Here is a 25,656-nt window from a genome sequence, read left to right on the forward strand (position 1 = left end):
GGAGCATCACTGAGATGTTAAAGAGACCTCTGGAGGGGGCCTCAGGGCTCCGTCCCTAGTGCTATTCCCAGGTTCTCCCTGAGCCAGGAACCTGCTGGTTTCCATTGTCAGTACTCTCGGACCTGAAGTCCATGGCCCAGTCTATAACACTCAGTTATTATAGACATGTTCACCCAACTTTCTCCTTCCCCTTCTGCCTTCCCTAAAGATACATCCAGAGTCAGAGTTCCTAATGAACTCACCTCCTAACTGACTTCAGGGATGGTGACATAGCCAGAAAGCTTTTACACACAACACATATGTTGGCCTCTTTCAGATGACCCAAGTGGAGGAAAAAATGAGATAAATGGAGTGACATTTACATACACACACAAAATCAGAATAGTTGCTATATATTATCGAAACACATGCTACAGTTAAATATATGCAATTAAAAAAGAAAACAAAAGCAAAAACAAAACTCTGAAAGTCCATCTTTTAAAATGTTATCAAGTTGGCTGGGTACAGTGGAACACTCTGGTTATCCAGCAACTTGGAAGGCTGAGGCAGGAGGACCCCAAGTTCAAGGCCAGTCTCAGTAACTTAGCAAGACCCTGTCTTGATATGAAAAATAAAGTGCCCCTGGGTTCAATCCCTGGTACCAAAAAACAAAATGAAAGATAAAAAGTTAACAGTTATCTTTGAGCATGAGGTTATTGGCTAATGTTATGTTCCTCCTTCTGCTTCACAATATCTTCTGTAATAAATGGTTCTCATTACTACGACCATGAATTTTTTAGAGAAACATATGAGAAATGAAAGGGGTGAGGGAAGTCCGGCTGGGTCTGCTAGTGGAGTACATGAGCTTACCTGAATCCTATATTCAAATTGTTCCCAGTCCCGGGGGCTTTTGGAGTTCATAGTCGAGTGGTATAACAGTAGCATGGTTATCTAAAAGCCAAACAGGAGGCAGTCTCTGAGAAGGGCTGTCTTACCAGTGTTTCTACTCAGGGCTGTTCTGGGGACTCTCAGCTATACCTGAGACTCTTCCAAATTCCTAAAATTAGTAGTTCTAGGTCACCACCCTTAACAACCCCAGCAGATACATTTTTTTTTTTTTTAAACAAGAACTCAATGCAAACTGTACAAAAATCTGAGTGCCAGGACTACTGCATGCTCTATTTCTAGGCTCATGGAAGTGTGGGTCTAAAGCTTGAGGCGCCCTCCATAGGCTAGCACCAGGAAATGGGAGAGGAAATAAAATAGACTGCACTAACAAGAAAAATATGATGATTGCTGGGTGACACCAAACTCCATGGAGGCCCTGGGTGTTGGTCTACTAAACCTCTTTATCAGAAGATCATGGGCTCCTAGAATCCTTAGGTGAAACTGGCTCTGAAAGCTGGCTGTCTGATCCTACTTCCAAGAGCCCAAGAAATAAAGCTCCTTTATTTCCACATCCCCTTGGGTTAAAAGAAGGCCCTGCAGGTCCCTCAGTACTACCACTACCCATGCCCCAGTCTGGTATTCCACAGGTACCTTGGCCAGTTCCAGCTCTGACCCCTCCATCACCTTCTGCACAGACACCAGGCATTCTGGAGAAGAGCGATGTTTTCGATTTTCTGCAGGGACCACAATATAGAAAACAGTCAATTTCCTAAAAATAACCCTGAGTCTGAGAAGTAGCACTGCGTATCTGAAGGGAACACGAGATGCAGGGCTTCTCATTCTCATGTCCTCTCTTCCCTGCCTTACACTCCCATATAGTCAATTCTATCCTGGTTAGTCCCAGAACTCCGGAAGAAAAGAAGAAAGCAGGTTTGGGATTCACAGCTACTATGTCAGAATATCGCATTCACCTGCCCACTTACAACTCCTGCTTAGCACCACAGTACAAGCCCACAGATCCCAGATCATGCCAGAATCCTGTTCCAACTAAGGTCACCCTGCAGCTGAGTCAGAGTAGAGTGACTGGGGACACCTGACTCCTATGCTGCCAGAAAGCCTAGGCTCAATTATTAAGGCCTTGGGGTATTTTTTGTTTTGATTTTTGCAGTACTGGAAATTGAACTCAGGGGCGATCTACCACTAAGCTCAATACCCAGCCCTTTCTTTTTTTATTTGTGGAGACAGGATCATGCTAAATTACCAGGGCAGGCCTCAAACTTCTGATTCTCCTGCCTCAGCCTCTGAAGTAGCTGGGATTAAGCACGTGTGCACCATGCCCAGCTTAACACCTTGCTTTATATCTAGATAGATTCTCACCTTCCCTATTATTCCCTTGAGGTAGAGATGGCAAACAGTTCCCCATGTTAAAGGTAATGTGGTCCAAGGCTGGACCAGGGAGGGAAGTCAACAAGTACTATGCTAGAGTTTCAATGTGTGTCCTTATTTAATCTGTCTATCAACCTGAAGAGCAATTATCCTTATTGCCACACTACACACAGGGAACCTATGTCCAGAAAGGTACAAGACAGTGAGTAGAACCAAGATGTCAACCTAAATTGACCTCTGCTCATACATCTATCACCCAATTACCTAATGAAAACCACTTTTCTTTTAAGGGAGGGTAAGATGGATCCTTCCCTCTTCTATCTCCTCAAAGTCAGGAACAGGTGCCCAAGTTGATAAGTGCCAAAAAGTGACCCTCTGCCAGGTGGGTGACACATGCCTATAATCCCAGTGGCTCCAGAGGCTGAGGCAGGAGGATCTCAAGTTCAAGGCTCACCTCAGCAACTTAGCAAGGCCCTAAGCAACTCAGTGAGACCCTGTCTCAAAATAAAATACAAAAAAGGGCTACGGATGTGGTTAGTGGTTAAGCACCCCTGGGTTAAATTCCCAGTGCCAAAAAAAAGTGACCCTCTCCTCTATCTGGTTATGGGGTGGACTCTGGGACTTAAGAGACACGCTTCTTACATCAACTGGAGGAGATATCTCAAGACCTGTGGAAGCTAACCCAGCTGTATTCAGGGCAGAAAGCCCTGAACCTTTTGACTTCAGATAACCATGACTGGTTCCTTTAGACTCTCCAAGTCCTAGGATCTGGAGCTGCCCAGCTAGATAAGAAAGGCACTTACTCTGCAGAAAACTGCACACAAAGTTCAATCTCTCTGGAACCAGCTGCTTCAGGATTTGCTGCCCCTCTTCAGTGTTGTGGCTAGAAAAAGAGCAAGTATTAGAACCAGAGGACTCCATGATCATTGCCTCCTCTGTCATACACTACCTTCCTTCTCTTTAGGGCTTGGTTTACACTGGATGTGGAAGAGAACCAAACCAGACCTGGAGGCACCTGAGGAGAACACTTATTCAGATGACTGTATGATGGCTGAGAAGTGGGGACTAGTGGGGAGTGTTCCTGGAAAAGATGGCATTCTGCCATCCATTTGCATATATGAAAAAGCTCTGCAGGAAGGGGGCCTGAGGAGGTGAAGGAGGTACAAATGGACAGGAAGCTACATTTAATAGTCTGGAGTGGCTCAACCCTAAAATATCAGGAAACACGGAAAACATAGAGGCCCATGGGAAGGGAAAACAGGGCCCAGAACTGAAGGAACAGTAGGCAGCAAGGCCGTAAAGTGACTGGGCAAAGTTCACACTAGGCTGAAGGCTGAGACGGCTAACAACACCCAAAGGGGCCTGAGCAATCATTCGTGATTGGCAGCCCTTGCCTTCTATGCTTGTTGAACTGGAAAGGCAAAGTGCAGAGAAGTGAGAGGATAGAGGCAGCAGGGGGCGCTGTCACACAGCCAGAAAACTACTCCCGCCTGCTGGCTCAAGCTGCAGGTTCATTTTCAGAGGTGATTATCAATTCACCTCTGAAATAGGAGAAATCCCACTCAAGGTAGAACGTTGCCTTTTCAATCTAGGCTGCAGCTGAAGACACTGGTTCTCTGAATCTGAACCCTTACGTCTCATCCAACTTTCTGGAGGGCAATGTAGGCCCTAGAACCTTCTTTTGCCAGAGATATTCTGTAAAGCACAAAGAGCACCCGAGGCAAGACCATGAGTTACCTCCTCTTGTCTCCCATGTGATTGCCAAGATTTCTTCCAAGTGGAGCCTTGCAAAAGGCATTCTGGATGGCTGGTCTGAGATTAGGGACTCAGAGGTTACAGACTTAAGCTCCTGAGGAATTGCTAACCTCATCAACTCCTAAATGAGCCATCTTTCCTGCCCACCCACTGCTGGGAATGTAAGGACTCCTCGCCTCAGTGTAAAATAGTATTTACCTCATGTGTTCCATTAAATATAATAAAAAGAGGGTTCTCTGGTTAAATGTTTGAAAAAATGCTGGGTTAAGTCAAAGGGAACATTTTTTAAAGACTGTAATATATATTATTTCCTAAACCTGTTTGACCACAAACCTTTTTTCCCCACTAAGCCTCTGGTGTAAGTAAAGCTACACAGAACATGCTTTAGAAAATGGTAGTCCTAGAAAAATCTGGGCCTTCCTTTATAACTATGTTCACCTCATCTGTCAGGAAGCCATCCAGAACTACAGCTAGTCACACCTGTATCCCCTTCTTAGATATTCCTATAGCACTCAGGATCACAACCACACCACTTCAGTGTGCCAGATGAGAATTAGAAGAGTCTAGCAGGTGCTCAGTGCCTATGGGCTGACTGATATGCTTCCTACTGGGAAGAACAGAGGTCACTATCAATAAGACAAACATCAGGACTTTAGGTTTGCTGGCAAATACCTCTTGTCAATTTTGCTATTTAAGCTGTCAAAGACACAGGACATCTTTTTGCTTTAAGCTGTTCACATGCTCAAGAACAAGAAAGAAAATTGTCAGAAGATCTGATGCCAAAGTAGTTTCCCACAAAGATGGCCAAGTGGCTAAGGAACAATTCTCATAGCTTCTATCTGCCCACCAGCCCTGCCATCCTCTACTGCCTTCCCCTGAGGATAAGGCTTCCGATTTAGGTTAGCCCCAGAATCAGAATCAGAAATGCAATAGCCAGGTGCACACCTGTAATCCCAGTAGTTTGGGAAGCTGAGGCAGGAGGACCGTGAGTTCAAGTCAGCCTCAGCAAAAGCGAGGCGCTTAGCAACTCAGTGAGACCATGTCCAGAAATAAAATTCAAAATAGGGCTGGGCATGTGGCTCAGTGAGTGACCCTGAGTTCAATCCCGGTAGGTAGGTAGGTAGGTAGGTAGGTAGGTAGGTAGGTAGGAAGGAAGGAAGAAAGGAAGGGAGGGAGGGAAAAGAAAGAAAGAAAGGAAAGGAAATGCAACAGCCAGGAGGGAATGATGGCACATGCCTGTAATCCCAATAACTCAGGAGGCTGAAGCAGAAGGATCACAAATTTGAGGCCAGCCCCAGAAATTTAGAGAGACCCTAAGCAACTCAATGAGACCCTGTCTCAAAATTAAAAATAAAAAAGGGCTAGAATACAGTGGGTTTACCAGCCACTGATGACAGGTATCTGGATCTACCTCTTCATTAGAATTTACAAAAGAATGATTTTTTGTTAGGAGTTGCAAATTGCTGATTAACAGATGATACACAACACTGCCTGTGATGCATCCTTGCAAAAAAAAAAATTTTTTTTAATTAATCAAACTAAGATCTAATTATCAGTTTTATACGCACCAGAAGAACAGAGCAACAAGTTAAAGCAGCACCATGATGATTCAATTAACCAAATCTAGGATATAGGAATTTCCAAAGGATCAAAATCATGGGATGGAATGGAGAGAGAGAAATAAGTCAAAAACAAGACTGGTGAGAAAAAACAAACTTTTTTTTTTTTATGTGTGTGACAGTGTCTTGCTATCTTGCCCTGGCTGGCCTCTACCTCCTGGGCTCAAGTGATCCTTCTGCCTTAGCCTCCCAAGTATCTGGAACTACAGGTACCATGCTCAGTTTGATGAAAGACCTTGGCCATCGGGCTAAAGGTTTTAATTTCTATCTACTAGCAATGAGAGTCACTGAAGTGTCACAATGAAAGCAGGATATGAGAAAGATTCCTTAGATCACATATCTAGGAATGAAGTAGAATGAGGAGATGGTATCCAGAATGAGGCAGAGGAAGGGATGTAATAAGTCTTCTAAAAGACAAATGAAGAGGACACTAACCTACTAGAAATCAATGCCAAAGAGAGAGCGCGGAAATCCAAGATGATGCTGAGATGTCCTGTCTGAGTAAGAGGAAGAGAATATGGCAGCATCTGGACCAAAATAAGAATACTGACTTCTTTCAGAGGCATGAAGGCAGGTGTTGGTCAGAGATAAAGTTTTAAAAATCCTATAAGAGAGCCTGCTACCACCAGACATTTCAAAAGACATTATAGAAACCACTCTAGTGGACTCATCTGTCCTGAGCTGCTCAGGCCCACTGGACTTAAAACCTAACCAATGTATTATCCTAAGCTAGGTGGGGAGATGAATGAGACAGTCCCCACCTTTGATAAGCCCAGTTCTTTCTTTCTCCTATCAATGAGCTGCTTCCTATGAATGGGTTGTCAAACAGCTTCAGAGATGTGACTGCCTGACATCATATCCTGTGACATCCTGACATCAGTTCCTCATTGCCATGTGCAGCACACAAACACCCTCAACACTTCAGTCTATCCTGAGACTGGGGCTCATGGTCAGCTGAGTTTGTTTTGTTTTGTTTTTTTAAGTAGAGGAATGGGGGAGTTCTATCACCATCTCCCCAATTCCTTACTTTATGTATGGCTCCTAATTTTCCCTATGGGACAAAGCAATGAGGAAAGGTTAGTTTTGCCCTCTAGAATTCTTGAGAGTTAAGGATGAACTATATGAGCTTAATAAAATGGTTTCCAGCTTGACCGATTTTGTGGTCCCTGACAGGTATGATATGAAAAGAAAGCCCTGCATCCTTGATTTCCACAGATAACTAATGTTCAAAGGAAACACAGAAATACAACAGAGAGGCTGAACTAGAATCCTGGCTATAAGGCAATGTAAGTCTCTCCAATGCTAATCAACCTCACAAAACAAGTTAATGGGGCAGATAAAACCCCCAGAAATGTTAGAATGGCTTAGGAAGGGGCGTATCCATTCTACACTAACTTCCTGAAGTATAATAGCTTCCCCTTTCCTATTCCTGGCCCTGTAGATTGCAAAAATGGATTGTGAGAGAAGGTAGGGATAAAGTCAAGAAAAGAAGGTTACAGAAGACTCCTTTTGAGATAAGATTGGCAGCTCTCACTCAGGTGGGCTCTTGAAGGCCCTTCTGCGCAAAACTGAGCAAGTCTTTGGATGAGACAAGACTAACCCTCTTCCACCGAGAGGCCCAGTGGCTAGAGGAGAAAGTCAATATGCACTGGCCTCTGGGTCCACCCAGTACCACCCCTGCCTTCTGGTCACAGCCTGTCAAGCAAACAGACCCCACCTGGGCAATCAGTTTCACCAGACTGGCTGGAGAGGGGGTAGTGCATACTCACATATTGTTAATGATCTTGATGAAGACACTGCAGTCCTGGAGCTGAGGCACGGCCTCCACAGGGTCAGCCACATGCAGACTATTCACCTGTGAGCCAAAGGGAAGAGCCTGGTGAGACCATTAGAAATACCAGAACCATACTGGCTCCTTTTCCTGCTCACTGTAAGCACCTACAGTTGTAGGCTATAGGAATGAAGGGACAGACGATTTCAGCAAAGGAATGTTGCTGCGCTCACCCATCCAGTGAATGCACCAGTCACAGTTTCCTGAGTTCTACCACTAGAGGCTTTTAGGCTTCAACTAAAAGAGCCTGTGCTCCCATAGGATGTCCCAACACCAGGGCACACTTAAAATGGCTCTGATAGGATTCACAAGAAACCGGTACCACCACTGCCATCAGAGAGAAAGACTTGATGGTAGAGAGTCCTTTGTATCTCTTACATGTTTACACTGTAACTCTATCTACTGAATGTCTGCATTACAACTACTGTCTTTTGAATTTTTATGATAGCCCTTTGTATCTCTTGAAATTTGTAACACCTGTTCAAAACAAATATGTTTTACACTCCCCCATGGATATCAAATCTTATTAGTGCATTTTAAAACTTCTTCCAGACGTAAAACTCTGCATAAAAGGGAGAAACAATTGTGAGAACATGATAATTAAAAAAAAAAAAGAATTTTTTTTAGGGGAGAGAGAAAAAAAAAATAGGAACCCCAAAGACAAACTTCTCAATTCTGCTTCTACTGTCTGTTCCTATTTTTGGCTTCAGACAGACATCCATCTAAATCACTTTACCACTAGAAATCTCACCAGAGGTCACACACAAATCAATCAGGTACACAGGTTATTCGGCATTCATATGTAGTCAACTTCTACAGGAAAACCTGTGCATGAGTTCCATAGGCACTCAAGTTCAGGAGGAGGCTGGGCTGAAGTTTACCTTTGCATTACCATAGGAAGGGTTGGCTAATTAAATGAATTAATTGCATATGCAGCACAAAGGGGGTGGCACACGTGCACCCCTAAGAAACAAGATTATTTTGAGCAAGTGGTTATGTTATAAACAACTAGAATCTATTGTTTACAAATTGTTTAAAAGCCAGTGATGGCACACACCTGTAATCCTAGCTTCTTCAGAGTCTGAGGCAAGAGGATCACAAATTCCAGGCCAGTCTGACCAACTTAGTGAGATCCTGTCTCAAAATAAAAAGGGCTGGGGATGTAGCTCAATAGCAGAGCGCTTAACTAGTAGTATATCAAGACCCTGGGTTTGATCCCTAGTACCACAAACCAAACCAAAACAAAACAAAACAAAACCCAACAACTTTTAGATGGGATCCAAATTAAAACAGGCTAAAAAGCTTTTGTGTTTGTTTTGCTTTTAAGTGTGGAATATAAAACATGACCTCTCATGGAAGTCTTTTGAAAAAAGCTTCATCTACTTGGTCAGGGCAGGTCAGTTTATGTTTTCTAGGAAAACTCTCAAAACTTCAGGTCAAGATCCCTTTTAACCTGGTGAAAATAGAAGAGAGACTGCCAAGACTTAAGCACCCACAAACCCAACTCCTTTTTTTTTTTTTTTTTTTTTTTAATATTTTTAGTTGTAGATGGACACAATATCTTTATTTTATTTATTTTAATGTGGTGCTGAGGATCAAAGGATCAAATCCAGTCCCTCATTCCTTCTAGGCAAGCACTCTACCACTGAGCTACAACTCCAGCCCCACCATTTTCTTTCCCCCGCCCCGGTTATAGAGTCCTAACCACTTCAGTAGTAGGAGTGGGAGAGATTCCTTTTTCAATCTAGGACCTCCATAATGTTGGTTTGTTGTTACCAAACACACAGATGAGTGGCATCATGGATTTGGTAAACTAATGACAATGTCTAGTCTCTCTGCTAGAAAAACAAGGTGAGTGTCAATCTCTGCTTCTGTAAGAATCCCGTTTAAGATTTTCAACTGTAACTACTCCAACTTCTATTTCTGAAGGTTTGAAATCAATCGATAGAACACTAGACAAGCATGTAATTGCAGTTTCTACTGTCTGTTCAAATGTCCAATCAAATTTCTTCTTCACTTTTTTTCCCCAAGGAAGCTGCTTAACTCGGTTTGTTTAATTCCTGCTGCAGTGGCTTTAAACCCACAGTAGTAAACAGCAGGATCACACCTGTACACCTGAGGGTCTTGTTCTTCATCTGTATCAATTAAAATCATACAATCATTTTGTGTAGACCTGAAATATCAACAATTCTTTTACACAGCATGTCCACAGGAATCTCATAGCCATTCTTATATTTCCAATTAGCTGCCTCATAGTGTGCCCTTTGTACCTGCGATTTGCCGTCAGCTGTCATCCCAGTCATCATACAGCCAATGTTTTCAGCTATCTTGAATAAGTGAGTCACTGTGCTGGAATCCAATAATTTGTCAGGTACTTTCTTTTGTGTGACAATTACTGCAGTTTTTCCCTCTGACAGCTACAGATGTAAGACCACGCTGGTTTATAGCCTTAAAAGCATATTCTACTTGGTAAAGCCTGCCCTCGGGTGAAAAAAATGGTAATGTGGCAGTCAAAACCAGTGCTGGAACTACAGGACATGTTGGTGCACCCACTACTTCAAACAGTCTTGGGGCCCCATAGCTCTGGCACCAGGTATACAAACCCCTCCAGAAGTTGCAGTCCCCCATCTCCTTTTAATCCTTGCAATCTCGGTAAAACACTCAAGGCCTATGAATGCTTCAGAACTAAAAAGCCTACCAATTAGCTGATTTAAAGTCACTTAAGTAATCTAGATTCATTGCTTATACAAATTAATATAAAAGTTGTTTTTTGTTGGGTTCTTTTCCCCCCTGTGAATTACTTTGCTCTCAAGTGAGAATCATTTAAAGGCAAAGAAATAGAGAAACTCTCCCATCTCTAGTCAGAGTGTAAACAGATGCCTGAGGCTGGAACTCAATGGATAATCCAAGACCTGCCTATAAGGTTTGCAGGTTGCTTAAGATTGTCAAATCTTAGGTGGTACACAACTGTACTCCCAGTGACTGTGGGGGCTGAGGCAGAAGGATCTCAAATTTGTGGTCAGCCTCAGTCACTTAGCAAGACCCTACCTCAAAATAAAAAGGGCTGAGAATGTAGTTCAGTGGTAAAGTTCCCCTGGGTTCAATCCCCAGTACAAAAAAAAAAAAAAAAAAAAAATCCCTGCAGTAGTTTATTCATTACTACCTGCCATTTACAGAGTAATTTCAAGCTACACTTTAAGTAAAATAAATGTCACTGAAAATTTAAGACAAAAAAAAAAAAAAAAAAGCCTCCCACTCACGCTATTTTTTTTTTTTTTTTTTTTTTTGCGGTGCTGGGGATTGAACCCAGGACCTTGGGCTCGTGAGGCAAGCGCTCTACCAACTGAGCTATATCCCCAGCCCTCATGCTAGTATTTTTTTTTTTTGTAATTAAAATCTTTTTCATTTTTACAGACTGCATTTAGATTTATTGTACACAAATGGGGTATGACTTTTCATTTCTATGGTTGTACACAATGTAGATTCACACCAGTCATGTAATCATACATATACATAGGGTAATACTGTCAGTTTCATTCTACTGTCTGTCTGTCCCCCACTCCCTCCCACCCCATTTTCCTCTACACCATCCAAAGTTCCTTCATTCTTCTCTCCTCCCCCAACACCCCACCTCGTTATATATTGTCATGCACTTATCAGAGAAAACATTCAGCCTTTGGTTTTTTTGGGATTGGCCTATTTCACTTAGCATGATATTCTCCAACTTCACCCATTTACCAGCAAATGCCATAATTTTATTCTTCTTTATGGCTGAGTAATATTCCATTGTGTGTATATACCAGTTTCTTTATCCATTCATCAACTGAAGGGCACCGAGGTTGTTTCCACAATCTAGCCATTGTGAATTGAGTTGCTATGAACACTGATGTGGCTGGGTCACTGTAGTATGCTGATTTTAAGTCCTTTGGGTATAAACCGAGGAGTTGGATAGCTGGGTCAAATGGAGGATCCATTCCAAGTTTTCTGAGGAATCTCCATACTGCTTTCCAGAGTGGCTGCATCACTTTGCAACTCCACCGGCAATGTATGAGTGTGCCTTTTTCCCCATATCCATGCCAACACTTATTATTGCTTGTGTTCTTGATGATATGCTGGTATTTTTAATATGTGCATTTTTAGCATTTGCATGCCTATAATTCCAGTGGCTTGGGAGGCTAAGGCAGGAGGATCATGAGTTCAAAGTCAGCCTCAGCAACTCAAGCTAGGCACTAAGCGATTCAGTCTCTAATAAAATATAAAAAAGGGCTGGGGATGTGGCTCAGTGGGTAAGCACTCCTAGGTTCAATCCCCATTATCAAAAAAAGGAAAGAAAAAAACCTAATCATGTGTATTCTCTGTGATGGTAGTGTTCACTGTAAAAACAAACCTGAAACCTACACAAATAAATAGATAAATCAATCAAGATTAAATAAGGGGTGGGGTTGTAGCTCAGTGGTAGAGCGCTTGCTTAGCATGTATGAAGCACTGGGGTGGATTTTCAGCACCACATATAAATAAAATAAAGGTCCACTGACAACTAAAAAAAAAAAACTTAAAAAAAAATTAATTAAAAAAAAAAGATAAAACAATGTGGCTACAGGAACTTCCAACATTCGTAGTTACCCTTCTGAACTAGATGTGTGGCTTGTGGTCCCCATAACCCAATCAATATTTTATGGGAAGGGAAGAGAGTAGTCAGAGAAGAGTCAATGTTTCTGATACAGATAAAAAACAATGAAATGCAATACAAATATGAAATATACCTATTTTTAACTATGTAACTGAACAGTCATCCATTTCAGAAACTGAAGGCTATGAATGTACATTCTATACACTAAACATATTTCCTGATGAGAGATTTGATGTAATTAAAGACAACTGTCTTATTAAAATCCACCCTACTTGGAAATGAAAATTTCATTCCTTTAAAATATTCTCTCATTAAAAAAAAAAAAAAGTCATTGAGGGGCTGGGAATGTAGCTTGGTGGTAGAGTGTTTGCCTAGTAAGCCTGAGGCCCTGGGTTCAATCCCTAACACCAGACCCCATCCCCAGTACTGGAAAAAAAAAAAAAGAAAGAAAGGAAAGGAAAAGTACAACTAGCATGCCTCCATAGTATCTTAAGTATCAAAAACTCTTATTCATTATTCATGGAGATATTACACTAAATGGTTTTGTGTTTGTGCACTAAATTTTTTTACACACATTATCTCATTACCCTCATAATAATCTCATGAGGTATTCTTAACCCTTGCCCACATACTTTAAAAATGAAATACTGGGCTGGGGAGATAGCTCAGTTAGTAGCGTGCTTGCCTCGTAAGCACAAGCCCCTGGGTTCAATCCCCAGCACCACACACACACAAAAAAAATGAAATGCTAAGAGGTTACCTTGCCTTGCCCTGGGTCACAAGGGACCAGAGCTGTGATTCTAAAGCCAGATTGACTCCAAGGCTCTCGCTCCTACTTACCACATTACCACATTCCATAGCCTCTTCTGTTTGTAGCTGTAAAAACTCAATCTCACTCTGTATTATTTTCTCATTTGCCATTGTCTCAGGAGGAAATGTATGGAAAGACCTAGCAGAAGGATTTTGGTGAAATAATTAAGAAGGCAGCAGGAGGACAATGGAATTCGACAGAAACACAGTAAAGAGCAAAAACCTTATCTGAAGATTAAAGGCCTTTGAAGATCGAAGTCTCTGCCAACATTGGTCACTGAAGTTCACAGTCAACCCTTGTCAAAAACTCAGACAGCCAGCTGTGATGCAATCCTGTGATCCCAGCAACTGGGTGAAGCTGAGGCAGGAAGATCACAGGTTCAAGGCCAGCCTCCAAAATTTAGTGAGGCCCTAAGCAACTTAGCAAAACCCTGTCTTCAAATAAAAAATAAAAAGGGCTGGGGATGTGGCTCAGAGCTAAAGTACCCCTGGGTTGAATCCCCATTATTTATACTGGGGATAAATAATGTATAGAAAACAACAGATGAAGATAATTTCTGTGCTGTCCTGTGGCCACCCTTCTTACGACCAAAGAGAATATACACTTTAGAGAAGTCTGCTAAGCAAGAAAAGTAGAGCATGGATCATTGTCAGCAGCAACATCTTTTTTGTTTTTAAGTCAATGGACCTAAATTTATTTATTTATATGTGGTGCTGAGAATCAAATGCAGTGCTTCACACATGCTAGGCAAGAGCTCTGCCACTGAACTACAACCCCAGTCCAGTGGCAACATCTTTAGAAATAATAAAAGTTAAAAAAACCAAGGTGAGAGCTGGGAATGTATGTAACTCGGTGGTAGAGTGCTTGCCTAGCACGCACAAGGCCCGAGTTCTATCCACAGCACTGTCAGAAAATAAACAATAAAAATAAAGCAAAAAATTTAAAACCTAAGGGGAAAGGCAAAGAAAAATTGTATTTACTTAGTCTGGAACTGAGACTTTACATAGCCCGGGCTCCTAGAAGACTCCTCTTCTGTCCCTAGGTAGTTTCCTGGAAAGGTACAGCAGACAAAAGAAAGTCAGACTACTCACCCAAGAGAGGAGTGCAGCTGCCCGGGTGGCATGGAGCGTCATCTTGGTGATACCAGACAGTCACCCCAATACACCTGTAACCCAAGAGAGGAAGGTATTCATATCAGATATCCATGATCAAGAAGTAGAGGAGAAATGGTTCCATTTGCCAGCTCTGAAAACTTAAATAAATCACTCTTCACTCAACACTTAATCCACCAGGACCCCGAGGGAATTCTGAGAGCTCAGAGTATACTATAAAACTTATGACTATACTATAAATTACTATAAAGCTTATAATGTCAGGGATGACAGTAAAGAATTCTGCTCACAAGCTCCCCATGCAATCTTTCAGTTCATGGAAAATACAACATTCAAAGTTGATCTTCATTCTTTGGGACATGGTACCCTTAAATCATAGAACAAATGTGTTTTTTAGACAGAACTAGGTCTGAACACTTTTCTATGTGACAATGGCCATGTGACTGGACAATTAATATAACCTCTTTAAGTCTCAGTTTATTCATTTGCAAAGTGGGAGCCACATAGATCCCTCTGGCTTACTGTGGTGCTTAAAGATAAAAGCAAATAGCATAGGACCTGACCCATGATAGGGAGTCAATAAATGATCACCGTTCTTAATCACTTTCTGCAGTTCTACCCAACAATAACCAAGTCCATGGGGAAACCATTCCAAGTTCTGTATTTTCCTGTTGTTTTTTGGGTTTTTTTTTTTTTTTTTTTTTTTTTTTTGCAGTACTAGGGATCAAACTCAGGGCCTTGTGCTTTCGAGGCAAGCATTCTACCAGCTGAGCTATCTCCCAGCCCAAAGTTTTGTATTTTTATATCTTCCACAGACATGTCAAAGTCAGATATGGTTCAAACAAGGGAGCTGACTAGGCATATCCAAACCAAGGTCTCCTGGTGAGCTTAATTCTGGAGATCAGAAGGGACATTAAATGAAAGACTAGGCATTTGTCCTGATATTCTAACCCCCAATTTCCTTTGCCACTGGGAATGTGCCATGTGCCTGCCAACCTACCCATGGGATCGGACTTGATGAGTAAATATTTCCCAATACCTCTTAGCAGCCCCTATATTTCCCACAAATCTCCACAGGCACAGTCAGCCCCACCCACCTCCTGCCACAAGTACCCAGTATGTCACTGCTTCAAAAGGAGGAATAAGAGAGTCACATGACCTACAAATCTCCCTCCATGTTGGTATCTCCAAGGTGCAAATTCTGTAGAAGCAACATTAGCTAACCATCTTCTGTATACGAGGTGTTGAGGATAAAGACAGACACCATTCTAGCCCATAAGATGCTCATTGTCTGGTAGAGGAAAGAGATACATAAATCTGATCATTGGCTTCTCCTTATCTCTTAGTACTTCCTATTCAAGTGTATTCTGCTTACCAACTAAAAAGTATTTTCTAAGTCCCTACATGTTCATCCTGTGTTGAAATCCAGATAGGATAGAAGACGATGGTCTCTGCCTTTGAGGAGCTTACAACAGGATGAGGAGTAAAATTAAATACACATGAATCACTAATAGAAGAATATAATTAAATGCTGATATAACTAAATGCTAATTATAATTAAACGCTTCCTCACCCTGCAAAACCTAACATGATTCTATCTGTCACACCAGCATCACAATCTTGAAAATGAGCCAATTTACCTGGGCTTTGGCAGGAGCAAGTGAAATGGTTAAGGAAGTTCTCAGGGCAGGTGGAGAAGTTAAGGGACCCAAATGTTCCTCAGTCTTAGATGATTTTCACCAAGTATGACCTACCTGTGGACACTGACTGCTGCATCTCTGAGGCTGGGCAAGAGTGGAGGCACTGAAATTAGGCTGGCCAGCCTAAAGTTAGAGAGACCATGCGTGGCCAGTAGGTTGAGGGCAGCAGTCGCCAAATGCTCAACTGGAACTTCTTTTACAAAAGTCTCTGAGCTATTCAATAACAAGGAAACATGGCCCAGATCACCTCTCCCTCATCCTCACTGCTGCCTCTAGACCTGTAGTCTTTCAATAAGGCTCAACATTTCAGTCATGTACATGTTGTTTTTTTTTTTTTGGTACTGACTGCGGTTTGAATCCACGTGTACTCTATCATTGAATTACATCCCCAGACCTTTTTATTTTGAAACAGGGTCTCACTAAGTTGCCCAGGCTAGTCTCAAACTTGCAATCAGTCTCTCAGGTAACTGGGATTACAGGTAAGTGTCCCTAAGCCCTGTTTCAATCAAATTTTTATTCACAACCAGAGATGGAATATTGTCCCCTCTGAGATATTCTACAGCTACACTGTTAAAAATGAACTGAGATTTAATCAACCTCTTTTCTTTATCTCAAGACAAAACATATACCCTTTCTGTTTATATCCTCTTGTGTCAAAACCAAATGCCTTTTTTCATGGTCCCTGGGCACAGAAATAGGAGGAATCCAAACACTAGGAACTACTGAAAGACCCTGTCATTAAAGTCCACAAAGGGGCACTTCCTCAGAGACAGGACACTAGAGTGAGTGGCTTAAGCACAGCACAACCACACTTGTAGTGATGGCTCCTCTGGGTCATTAGTGATTGAAGCCAGTGGCACAGCCAGTGCTCAGCACTGGGACTACTGCTTTAAGCAGACCTTGGCTTGGAATCCGCAGGCTTCCAGCCAGAGCACTATCCTCCCCACCCTCCCCCTGAAATCTGAGGCAGGCCCCTCCCAGAAGACTGGGTGATGGTGATGGAAAAACAGATCCCTATGATTGTGGCCTGAAATCATTTCACAGAAGGATCTGCTGTGATCCACCCCAATTCCATCAGTGCCCCCACTGCTCACCCAATCAGCAAACAAACAAAAATTCCCAGAATGTAGGCCCAGCCTGAGTGAACCTTCAGAGTTCCCACCTACCTGGTTCTTTGAAAAAGAAATGCCCCCAGAATCCAAGACAGAGGTTTCTCAGAGCTGGTAAGGCTCTTCTCTTTTCCCTACAAGAAGAACTGAGACACAGAAGAAGCTGCCTTGCAAATGTAAGGTCCTGAATCCTTTCTACATTTTTCCCTAATGCAACTCCCCCCACATCAGGACCAATTCCCATATGGATAGGAATCTCCTATGTTTCCAGAGAAGATCTATCAGGACATGGAATGTGACACTCAAGAAACGCACAGCTACCTGGCCAGGACCCTCTCTGGATCTTAAAGAGTTAACAGCCTAGCCAAGGTCTCCTACCAGGGCTGAAGCTAATGCAAACCACCTGTCCAGATGCAAGAACCAGCACCACAGGGTCAGGTTGCTGAGCTCTGGGGTCTGCCCTGAAAAAGCTGCACTTTTAGGAGAGATCAAGTGATAGGCTGGAAGTTCTGAGTTGCAGCAGTACTGCTCTCCTGACCCCTCCCCCACAGCCTAGGTGTCAGCTCCCAGGGGAGACTGTCTCTTAGCCACTTACTGCCCGAACACCACCTTAACTAAAGATAACATAAGTGACCTTTGGTCTAGAGAGCTACTAAACTGAACTTATCTCTCAGCACATGGGTCCCTGTTTTTACCGTACCCCTTTCCTTAGTGGTAACTCTCACTCCCAGAATTTCATGGCCACACATACTCCTACCTCAAAGGGTCCTTTCCTGAACCCCATCCCCTCTCCACTGGATGGTTCCAAAGGCCCACAGACTCACAGCTAAGAAAATGGCTGCCCCATCTGTGTGCCCAAGTGTATCCTGAGAGCCTGGCTGCCTGTAGTCATAAGAATTCCATGTTGTGCACCCCTTTCTGAAAGAGATACTCCCCCTCCCTCCACCCCGCCATCTGAGAAACATCTGCATCCAAAGAGTGAACAGGATCTTAGAGCTCCTCTTCACCCAACTCCGGAAGGGATAGGTCAGGAAACATGGCCAAGCAACCATCTGTACCTCGCCTGGCAGGTGACTCCAAAAGGGTCAGCAAAGACCAAGCTATCTTGCCATAGACTAATTTGCCATTAAAAAGGCCAGCGGGTGTGGGAGGCAGCTGTGTTACACACCTGGAGTCCCAGATGGAGGCAAGATGATCACTTGAGCCTAGGAGTTTGAGACCAGCCTAGGCAACATAGCAAGACCCAATCTCAAAAAACAAAAATCAGAATAGGAAATATCTTGCTGGTTCATCCCCTCACTTAAAGGTAAAAGGCCACAGGACCAGCAGCTCCATGAGAATCCATGGAAGGAGAAAACAATTTTTTTTCAACCCCTGAGGAATCTTGAGTAGACTTTCTGGTCTAAGTGCAGAGAGTTTCTCTGAACTCCTGAGGTCGGAGGCAAAACAATTTGCTGGATGTATTCCATGGACCCTCCAAAGTGACTAGGTTTGGGCTCAGGCTCCCCATCTTCACAGAAATTACCCTCTTTGTAGTCTAGAGTTTGGCCCAGAGCCCTGAGGCACTAGAGAGGAACAAGGGAGAGATGCTGGGGAACCCAAGATTTGCTGGTTTCTTCAAAAGTGCTTACTGATATCACCCCTTTCCCCCATGTTCTATAGGGTCCAGAGCTGACAGAGGTGAGCAAAGGGTTGCGATCATGAACTAGATAGACCTGGGGCCTGCAGCCAGAAAAATGCATGCAGTGCCTGCGCAGGCGCACACATCAGGGCCCGCTCCAGCAGTTCGTCAGCACCTGCCCCCACTACTACCTTCACATACCCTGGTCCCTACCAGCTGATAAAATGAACCCCGTTTCACTGCCCACCACCTTGAATATACAGGGCCTCACAAGGCAACAGAGAAGCCTTCTCCTGGGCTGTCTTTACAGCTCAAGTACAGGCGCACACGCTTTCCTCCTCTGAACAAAAACACAGTGACATCTACGCAAGAGGGAAAGAAAGCAACCCTCTGCTATGAAAGGCGCCAACTCCCGGATGTTGGCAAGCTCTGCTCCCAGCGCCTGTTTCTGAGTGTTTACTTGTTCTCCCTCTTCTCTCCCTCCCCTTTAAGGATGGCGCAGGAAAGGGGGGGAGAATCCACCCCACCCCCTCGTCCATGTTTGAACAAAAACCCAGAGAAAGAGGGAGAAAAAGTCTCAGTGCAGGAGGGCCTTACCAGACTCCTAAGCCAAACGTATCTACAGGTTTTAATCCGCCATTAGCATTTAAATCTTGAAAGGAGAGGAGGAGGGGGGGCCAGTGGAAAGTAACCCCACACACAAAAGAAAAGTTGTTGGTTTTCTTCTCAGTCAGCCTGGCAGGAGCGATCTTCCTGGCTGACAGCCAGAAGTGCGTCACAGCCAGGAGTCTGCTTTCTTTAAAGGCACAGCAAGCTTCCGTGGTCTGGGAGCAACAGCCAAGCAGGGACCTCTCAGCAGGGGGTGGGGTGCACTGGAGAGGATGGCCGCAAAGGGGTAGTGCTGGAGGCTTGGTCCCCAAACAAGAGGGCGGGATGCAGGGGGACAGGACACGAGCAGCAGGCAAAATCACTGAAGTGCAACAGCGGCAAGAACGAGCCAAACTCTGGTATAAATACACAAAACCCGCATCCACAGTGGCCTGCCTGACAAACCTGAGATCACCAGGGCACTCCCCCTTCTCTCTCTTTCCACCCAGGGCTTAAGGCAGCAAGGATGGCTTCTCCATCTCTCTGGCCAGCCACGGCAAGGCAGGCCAAGGGCCGCCTGCACCTTCGATCAACCCCTGCCTGGAAGCGGGCAGGGCAGGGAGGAGGACCTGGGAAACGAGGCTCTGAAGAGCAGGCAAAACGCAGAGGCCCTTTCACGGGCGTAGCTTCCTGGCAGCTCAGGGCGGGCGTGTCTGTGAGCACACACATGCCGACCCGCCAGCTCGCTCGCTCGCTCGTACACAAAGCGCCTGCCTCCTTCCGTGGGCGCCGCCTGCTCTGCGACATGGCCACCCCCCAAGCCCATTCCCCATGGGAATCTCTCCAGCCCGTACCTTCTGCGTAGCAAGGCCAGGATGCTGCGCTGTGCCCGCTCCTCCCCCTCGGCCACCCAAACAAGAAGCCCAGGCAGGTTCTGGCCCTGGAGTACAGGCCTGCGCTGTCCTGTCCCGGTGGCTGCGTGCTATTGTCGACTGTGGAATGGCCGCCAAAATCCCAGCTGTGCTGCCAGAACCTAATCCCCTGTTCCGCAGAGCATTTGTGGGGAGGGGCTGAGGGGCCAAGGCACGGGACAGAATACGGCAGGCACTGGCTGGAGCCCTTAACAGACACAGGCACTGGGACCTAAAGGCTCTGCCTCTCCTCCATGGCCAAAAGAAAAAAGATGTCCGACTCTTAGAAGACAAAACCAGTGTTTCCACCCACTGAGCAGCGACCTTCACAAGGCTGATGGAGAAGCCCACCAGCAACCCCTTCCTCTAACATTTACTGGGAACCTACTATGTGCAAATCAGTGCTATAGGATATTGCAAGGAGTATCCAAAGATGAATTAAACCCAGCATCTGCACTGAAGTGGGTCACAATTTCACAAGAGATCAGAAATGAACTAAAAAATTATATTTCAAGATGGGATGTGTGAACACCTACAAAATACGTAAAGAAAACTTCTAAGCACTTGAGAGTAGGGAAGGATTAAGAAAATGAAGTAATGTTTTAACCTGGATCTTGAAGCACATAAACAGAATTTCCCCTGAAAGAAGAAAGGGAGAGAGAAATGGGGAGAGGAGAAAAAGGTGTGGAAGCAGTGGGAAGACAGGCTTGAAGGGTGTCAGGCACCTTACAGATGTTACTGAATTAATCATCATCACCTTATTATAGAAGTGTCTTCATCTGTTTTACAGTAGAAGTACTAAGGCTTAGAGCTTACTTGACCAGGGTCACATGGCTAACAACTAGTGGTAGAGCAGTTGACGATTCACTCACTGTGTGATCTACAGTAAATTATTTCTTTGACTTAGGGTGAATGGAGGTCAGAATTGGAAAATCTTCAACTTAAAACTAAAGAATCAAATAAAGTTTTAAAGTTTATTTAGGTGTTTGTTTTTACCACAAAACTATAAGAACAGTACTCCAGATTTATTCTGGTATATAAATGAGTGAGACTGGAAGCAAGGAGTGCCCCAACAGGAAACAGGTAAAGAGGGCACAGAGGGTAAGCTAACACAGAATGGAAAGAAGGGGAATGGGGAGGGCTTGAGAAGACAGGTAAAGGATTGATAAAAAGCAGAGGAAGACACTGTACAGAGGAAGAAAGAGTAACTGACCTACAGAATCAAACTCAGGAGAGTTTCATTTTAAGAGTCAGATCAAATCCCGGCTCCTCCAATACTGAACTGTTAACAGAAGTTACCTTGTGAGAGAAGTTAAGAGTATCAGAGACAATCACTTGGGAACTTTCTGTGCTGTTTCACGTTTGAATTTATGTTTTTTTTTTTTTTTGTTTTGCAGTACTGGGGGTCCAATTCAGGGCCCTGTGTATGCTAGGCAAGCATTCTACCACTGAGTTACAACCCAAGCCCTTTTTAAATTTTACTCTGAGGCAGGGTCTCACTAAGTTGCCTAGGCTGGCCTCAAACTTGCAGTCCTCTTGCTTCAGCCTTTCCAGTAGCTGGGATTACTGATGTGCACCACCATGCCTGGCTGAATTGGTTTTTAATAGCCATGTATTACACTGGTGGTCAGAAAAATTATCAACATTCTGCATTGAGCACTTGTACTGCTTTATTGTGTATTTGCATGAAAGTCGTGTCTTTCCTCAAGGGCATACCCGTTCCACCTTTCTCTCTATGATCCACCATAGTACCTAAAGTTCCTGAAATCTGTTTCACTGAACTGCATCTGGACAACAGGTTTCCCAATCCAACCTTCTGGTCAACAGAGAATGGCCATGGTAAGTGGTGGGGATGAGGTGAGGGTCAGGTCAAAGCCCATTTCTACAGAGGCTTCCCATCACCTCCTTTCCCCCAGGTTCTACTGCCTAATCCCACAGTATCATCCAGTGTCTGTAGTTAGCAATCACCATTACAAATGAGGAAAATTCTTATTCAAAAGAACACCACAAAAGCAAAAGCAAAGCAAATACCAAAATTTCTATATAAAAGCAAAGTGGCAAGCTTAATTTAGAGATTGGCACAATCAACATTTCAGGAAGTGTATGGGGGTAAAAACAGAGGCAGGCTACTAAAACTGCCCTGGCCACATCTGGCATTGTGTTAGTCCTGAAGCTTCCCAGACAAGACAGAATTGATATTGTATTTTAAAATAAGAAGTCTCCCCATTCCCATCCTATGCTCTAAACTCAAAAAAAAAAAAAAAAAAAAAAAAAAGTCAACAGCTTCCAGCTGGGCAGTCTCAGAGGTGCTGAACTCTACTCTGGAACCTCTAGGCCAGCTCTGCAGGCCAGCCAGGGAGCCTTGCCAGTTTCCCCAGCCACCTTCTCCTATTCCCCCTCCTGTGTCAGGTCAGAACTGCCCCAGCCTCTCAATATAGATAGGTGGCAGGCAGTCCACATGGCTCTTGCCTGATTCCACAGGTCTCCATAGGCCTCTGCTCACTGTGCCCAAAAGATGGCACAGGAGTGGTAAAACCATTTTTTAAAAAGAAATAGAAAAAGTTAAAAAATAATTTTAAAAATTTTGGGGAAGACTGTTCAGGTAGAAGTTGGAGAGTGTGGTGTTCAGTTTGGAGCCTGGTAACATTCCATCTCCTGAGCCATATGGTGGTGGGTGGTGTTCATTTGATTATTCTTGTTTAAAATGTCAACAGTACAGTTTTTCATGTATATTACCATTTTCTACATTTTAAAAAGACAGGGAGATAGCAAATTTCCTGAGACTGCTCAGAAACTAGGATTCTAGTAAGAATAATTAGCCAGGCATTCAAGGACCTTCATGAGCTAGACCCAGTTTTACAATTGAGTCAGGTATTCCCTTATCCAAACCTCTACCCCTGGTAGGTAGGTCTATGAAGTTATAGATTGTCCAGAGAATTAGATAAGACTATGTAGAGAACTAACATTAGGGACAGACCCATTTGGGTTCAAATTGTAGCTCTGACACTGACTAGTTATGTGACCTTAGGCAAGTTATTTAATCTTTCTAATTCTCAGTTTCCTTTTCTGTAAAATAGGGATAATCACAGTATTGACTTCACTGGGATACTGTGAGGATTAAAAATAAATAAAGCATGGGAAGTGTTTAGCATAGTGCTAGTATAGTAAGTGCTCATTAAAAGTTAGTTATTAATTACGACAGTAACAGCAACAACAAGGACAAGTCTGTAGGTATTTATTATGTTAGGACATCAAGCAGCAGAGAAAAGACTAGAAGGCACTGTATAAAGCTATATTAAAGATGAAGAAATCTGAGGCTCAGGAATTAAGTGACTTATTTACATGCCTTAGTCACTTTAGTAGTGAGCTGTCAATGACATCCCTACATTATTCTGTACTGCTCTTAAGCAGAAAAATCACTGAATGACTGTATAAAAGTTAGCACATTCTCAATAGCTCAAAGAAGTCTTGTACTGCTTCTTCCTCAGGAAATTACCTTAATAAAAAAAGCTCTAATTAATTTCTTTCTTTCTTTCTTTCTTTCTTTCTTTCTTTCTTTCTTTCTTTCTCTCTTCTTTCTTTCTTTCTTTCTCTCTCTCTCTCTCTCTCTCTCTCTCTCTCTCTCTCTCTCTCTCTCTCTCTCTTTCTTTCTTTCTTTCTTTCTTTTTTTAGGTGAGGAGGCCTTGGGTACCTGCCTAGCATTCAGGAAGCCCTGGGTACCATCCCCAGTGCTGCAGTCAATCAATCAATAATAAAAGCTAGACTGGGGAGTGGATTTCGTGTTAGAACTAAGATGCTGCAAGAGTGAACAGCTCTAATTTCAAGTCGTCACTAAAAAATTTTTTTCTGAGGATGCAAGAGTTTTACAAACATTTAAGCAGCAAGCACCCAATAAAAGTCTTCTACTAGGAGGGATGGTGGAGATATCTCAAGGATAAGGAGAGGCGGGAAAGAAACTCCACTGTTGGCTTGAGAGAGGCAGGACTTTCAGAAGCCTGACCTCCAGCTTATTTACCTCAGCCTCCTCCTCCTACCTCTCCAGAGGGTAGAAGCTGATTAATGAGTCAGTGTTGGTAAGCCTGAGGCTTCCTAGGGAGAAAAGCAGAAGCCAAATCAAAACCCAGAGAGGATTCATTAGAACATCCAAGGGGCCCACTCAGTTCTCCCTCAAGAAGACCTCTCTACAAAACACCTAAGAACCTATTCACGCTGTTTCATTATAAAATGACTCTGTCCCTACAGGCAATATATCTGGCACAGTATTTGCTCATAAACACAGAATTGATGACAAAAAGGCAAAAGAAACAAAAACAGAGAAACGTTTCACTGTAAAGATGTGTAACTCCACTGAGTGTTGTAGTGCCCACCTGTAATTCCAGGGACTCAGGAGGCTGAGGCAGGAAGGTCTTAAGCCAACCTCAACAACTTAGTGAGACCCTATCTCAAAAAAAGCAGGCAAGGGGTGTAATAGCTTGAGATGTAGCTCAGTGGGAATCCCCAGTACCAAAAAAATAAAAGACTCATAACTCTAAAGACAGCCTACATAGTGGTTGAAAGCACTACACTTGACTTTGAAAGCCCCTGGAAGGAAGGAAGTGGAGTAGCAAGCACATGCCTATAATCCCAGCAGCTCAGGAAACTAAAGTAGAAGGATCACAAGTTCAAAATCACCCTCACCAACTTGGCAAGGCCCTAAGCAACTTAGCAAAATACTGTCTCAAAATAAAAAGGCTTGGTTGGTTCATTGGTTAAGCACTCCTGGGTTCAAACCCAGTACCAAAAAAGAAAGAAAGCCCATGGAAGTAAATTCTAGACCAGATGTAAGGCTCAGGGCAAGTCACTTACCCTAGTTTGGGTCTCAGTAAAGAAGAGGATTGGGTTAGAGTTTAAGTACTTTTCAACCACCAAAAATTTCCAAGCTTCTTTCCTCAGGATATCACTAACAATAGCAAATCTTAGAACAGAACCAATCTCCTCAGAATCTGGTCAAAATATCATTAGTTAGAATTTCCTTTCCAAGTAAATGACAAATCTGGGGGGGGGGGATGCTAAACAACTTGATCACTATTATAAATTCCATCTATCTGGTACCACCAAGAAGTACAAAATTCTACATAAGCAATTTTCCTCATAATTGAAATTTCCCCCTTTTAGGGTTAAGTCCTTTTTGCTTCTCTCTTGAGATAAAAGTTCTCCAAAATACATGTTACTGCTTCCTTAGGATTAATGAAATTTAATCAAGAATATTCAACTATAAACATGAAATAAACACTTCTACAAACTGGGGATGCAAAGATTAATTATATAGTCTTCAAAATCAAGTTTATAATCCCATGGAGAAGAAACATCTATAATCATAATATGAGGTCAAAGAGCACAGGCTTGGGGAATGCTCAAGGGAAGGTGAGACAGCATTGGCAAGGTTAGTAGAGACAATATCTAGTGACTGACTAAGGAGCAGCGAGGGCTTGGGGTATGGCTCTGTGCCTCTTTGCCTAGCATGAGCAAGGCCCTGGGTTCCTTCCTCAGCACCACACAGAGAAAAAGAGAGAGTGCTCGCACATGCAAGCAAGCAGTAAGAGGTGCTGAAGTGTTCTCAGAGAATGGTATTTTATTTGTACTTCTGAAAAAGTAACTGGCATTCAGTACAGTTGTGCACACTATAAATCCAGCTACTCAGGAGGCTGAGGCATGAGATAGCAAGTTCAAAACCAAC

The 25,656-nt window shown here is 43.4% G+C and overlaps 2 protein-coding genes and 1 pseudogene across 8 annotated transcripts in view; 1 reads left to right on the forward strand and 2 right to left on the reverse strand.

Annotated features, from left to right (window-relative positions):
* The window catches only part of NUMA1 (nuclear mitotic apparatus protein 1), a 68,999-nt gene that overhangs the window by 18,653 nt on the left and 24,690 nt on the right, over positions 1-25,656 (reverse strand). For 3 of the 6 annotated variants that reach the window (XM_079104847.1, XM_079104846.1, XM_079104848.1), the window contains exons 2-6: positions 13,991-14,064; positions 7,397-7,482; positions 3,057-3,136; positions 1,519-1,601; positions 850-930 (exon numbers count right to left, since the gene is read on the reverse strand). In XM_079104847.1, the coding sequence (XP_078960973.1) occupies positions 850-930; positions 1,519-1,601; positions 3,057-3,136; positions 7,397-7,482; positions 13,991-14,032 (372 nt within the window). In that variant the 5' untranslated portion in view covers positions 14,033-14,064. Of the gene's footprint in view, positions 1-849; positions 931-1,518; positions 1,602-3,056; positions 3,137-7,396; positions 7,483-13,990; positions 14,065-19,038; positions 19,215-19,883; positions 20,013-25,656 lie in introns of those variants that run through there. The other 3 variants (XM_079104849.1, XM_079104850.1, XM_079104845.1) reach the window with 3 other exon arrangements.
* Positions 8,985-10,407, reverse strand: LOC306640565 (proteasome subunit alpha type-6-like; annotated as a pseudogene). The gene has a single exon. The product of its transcript is annotated as a proteasome subunit alpha type-6-like (transcript).
* Positions 20,260-25,656, forward strand: part of LRRC51 (leucine rich repeat containing 51) — a 44,297-nt gene continuing 38,900 nt past the window's right edge. Inside the window, exon 1 of the mRNA XM_079104895.1 lies at positions 20,260-20,401. The gene's annotated coding sequence lies outside the window, so the exon portion shown is untranslated. The remainder of the gene's footprint in view (positions 20,402-25,656) is intronic.

The sequence above is a fragment of the Sciurus vulgaris genome (genome assembly GCF_902686455.1).
Source record: "Sciurus vulgaris genome assembly, chromosome: 11".
NCBI lineage: Eukaryota > Metazoa > Chordata > Mammalia > Rodentia > Sciuridae > Sciurus > Sciurus vulgaris.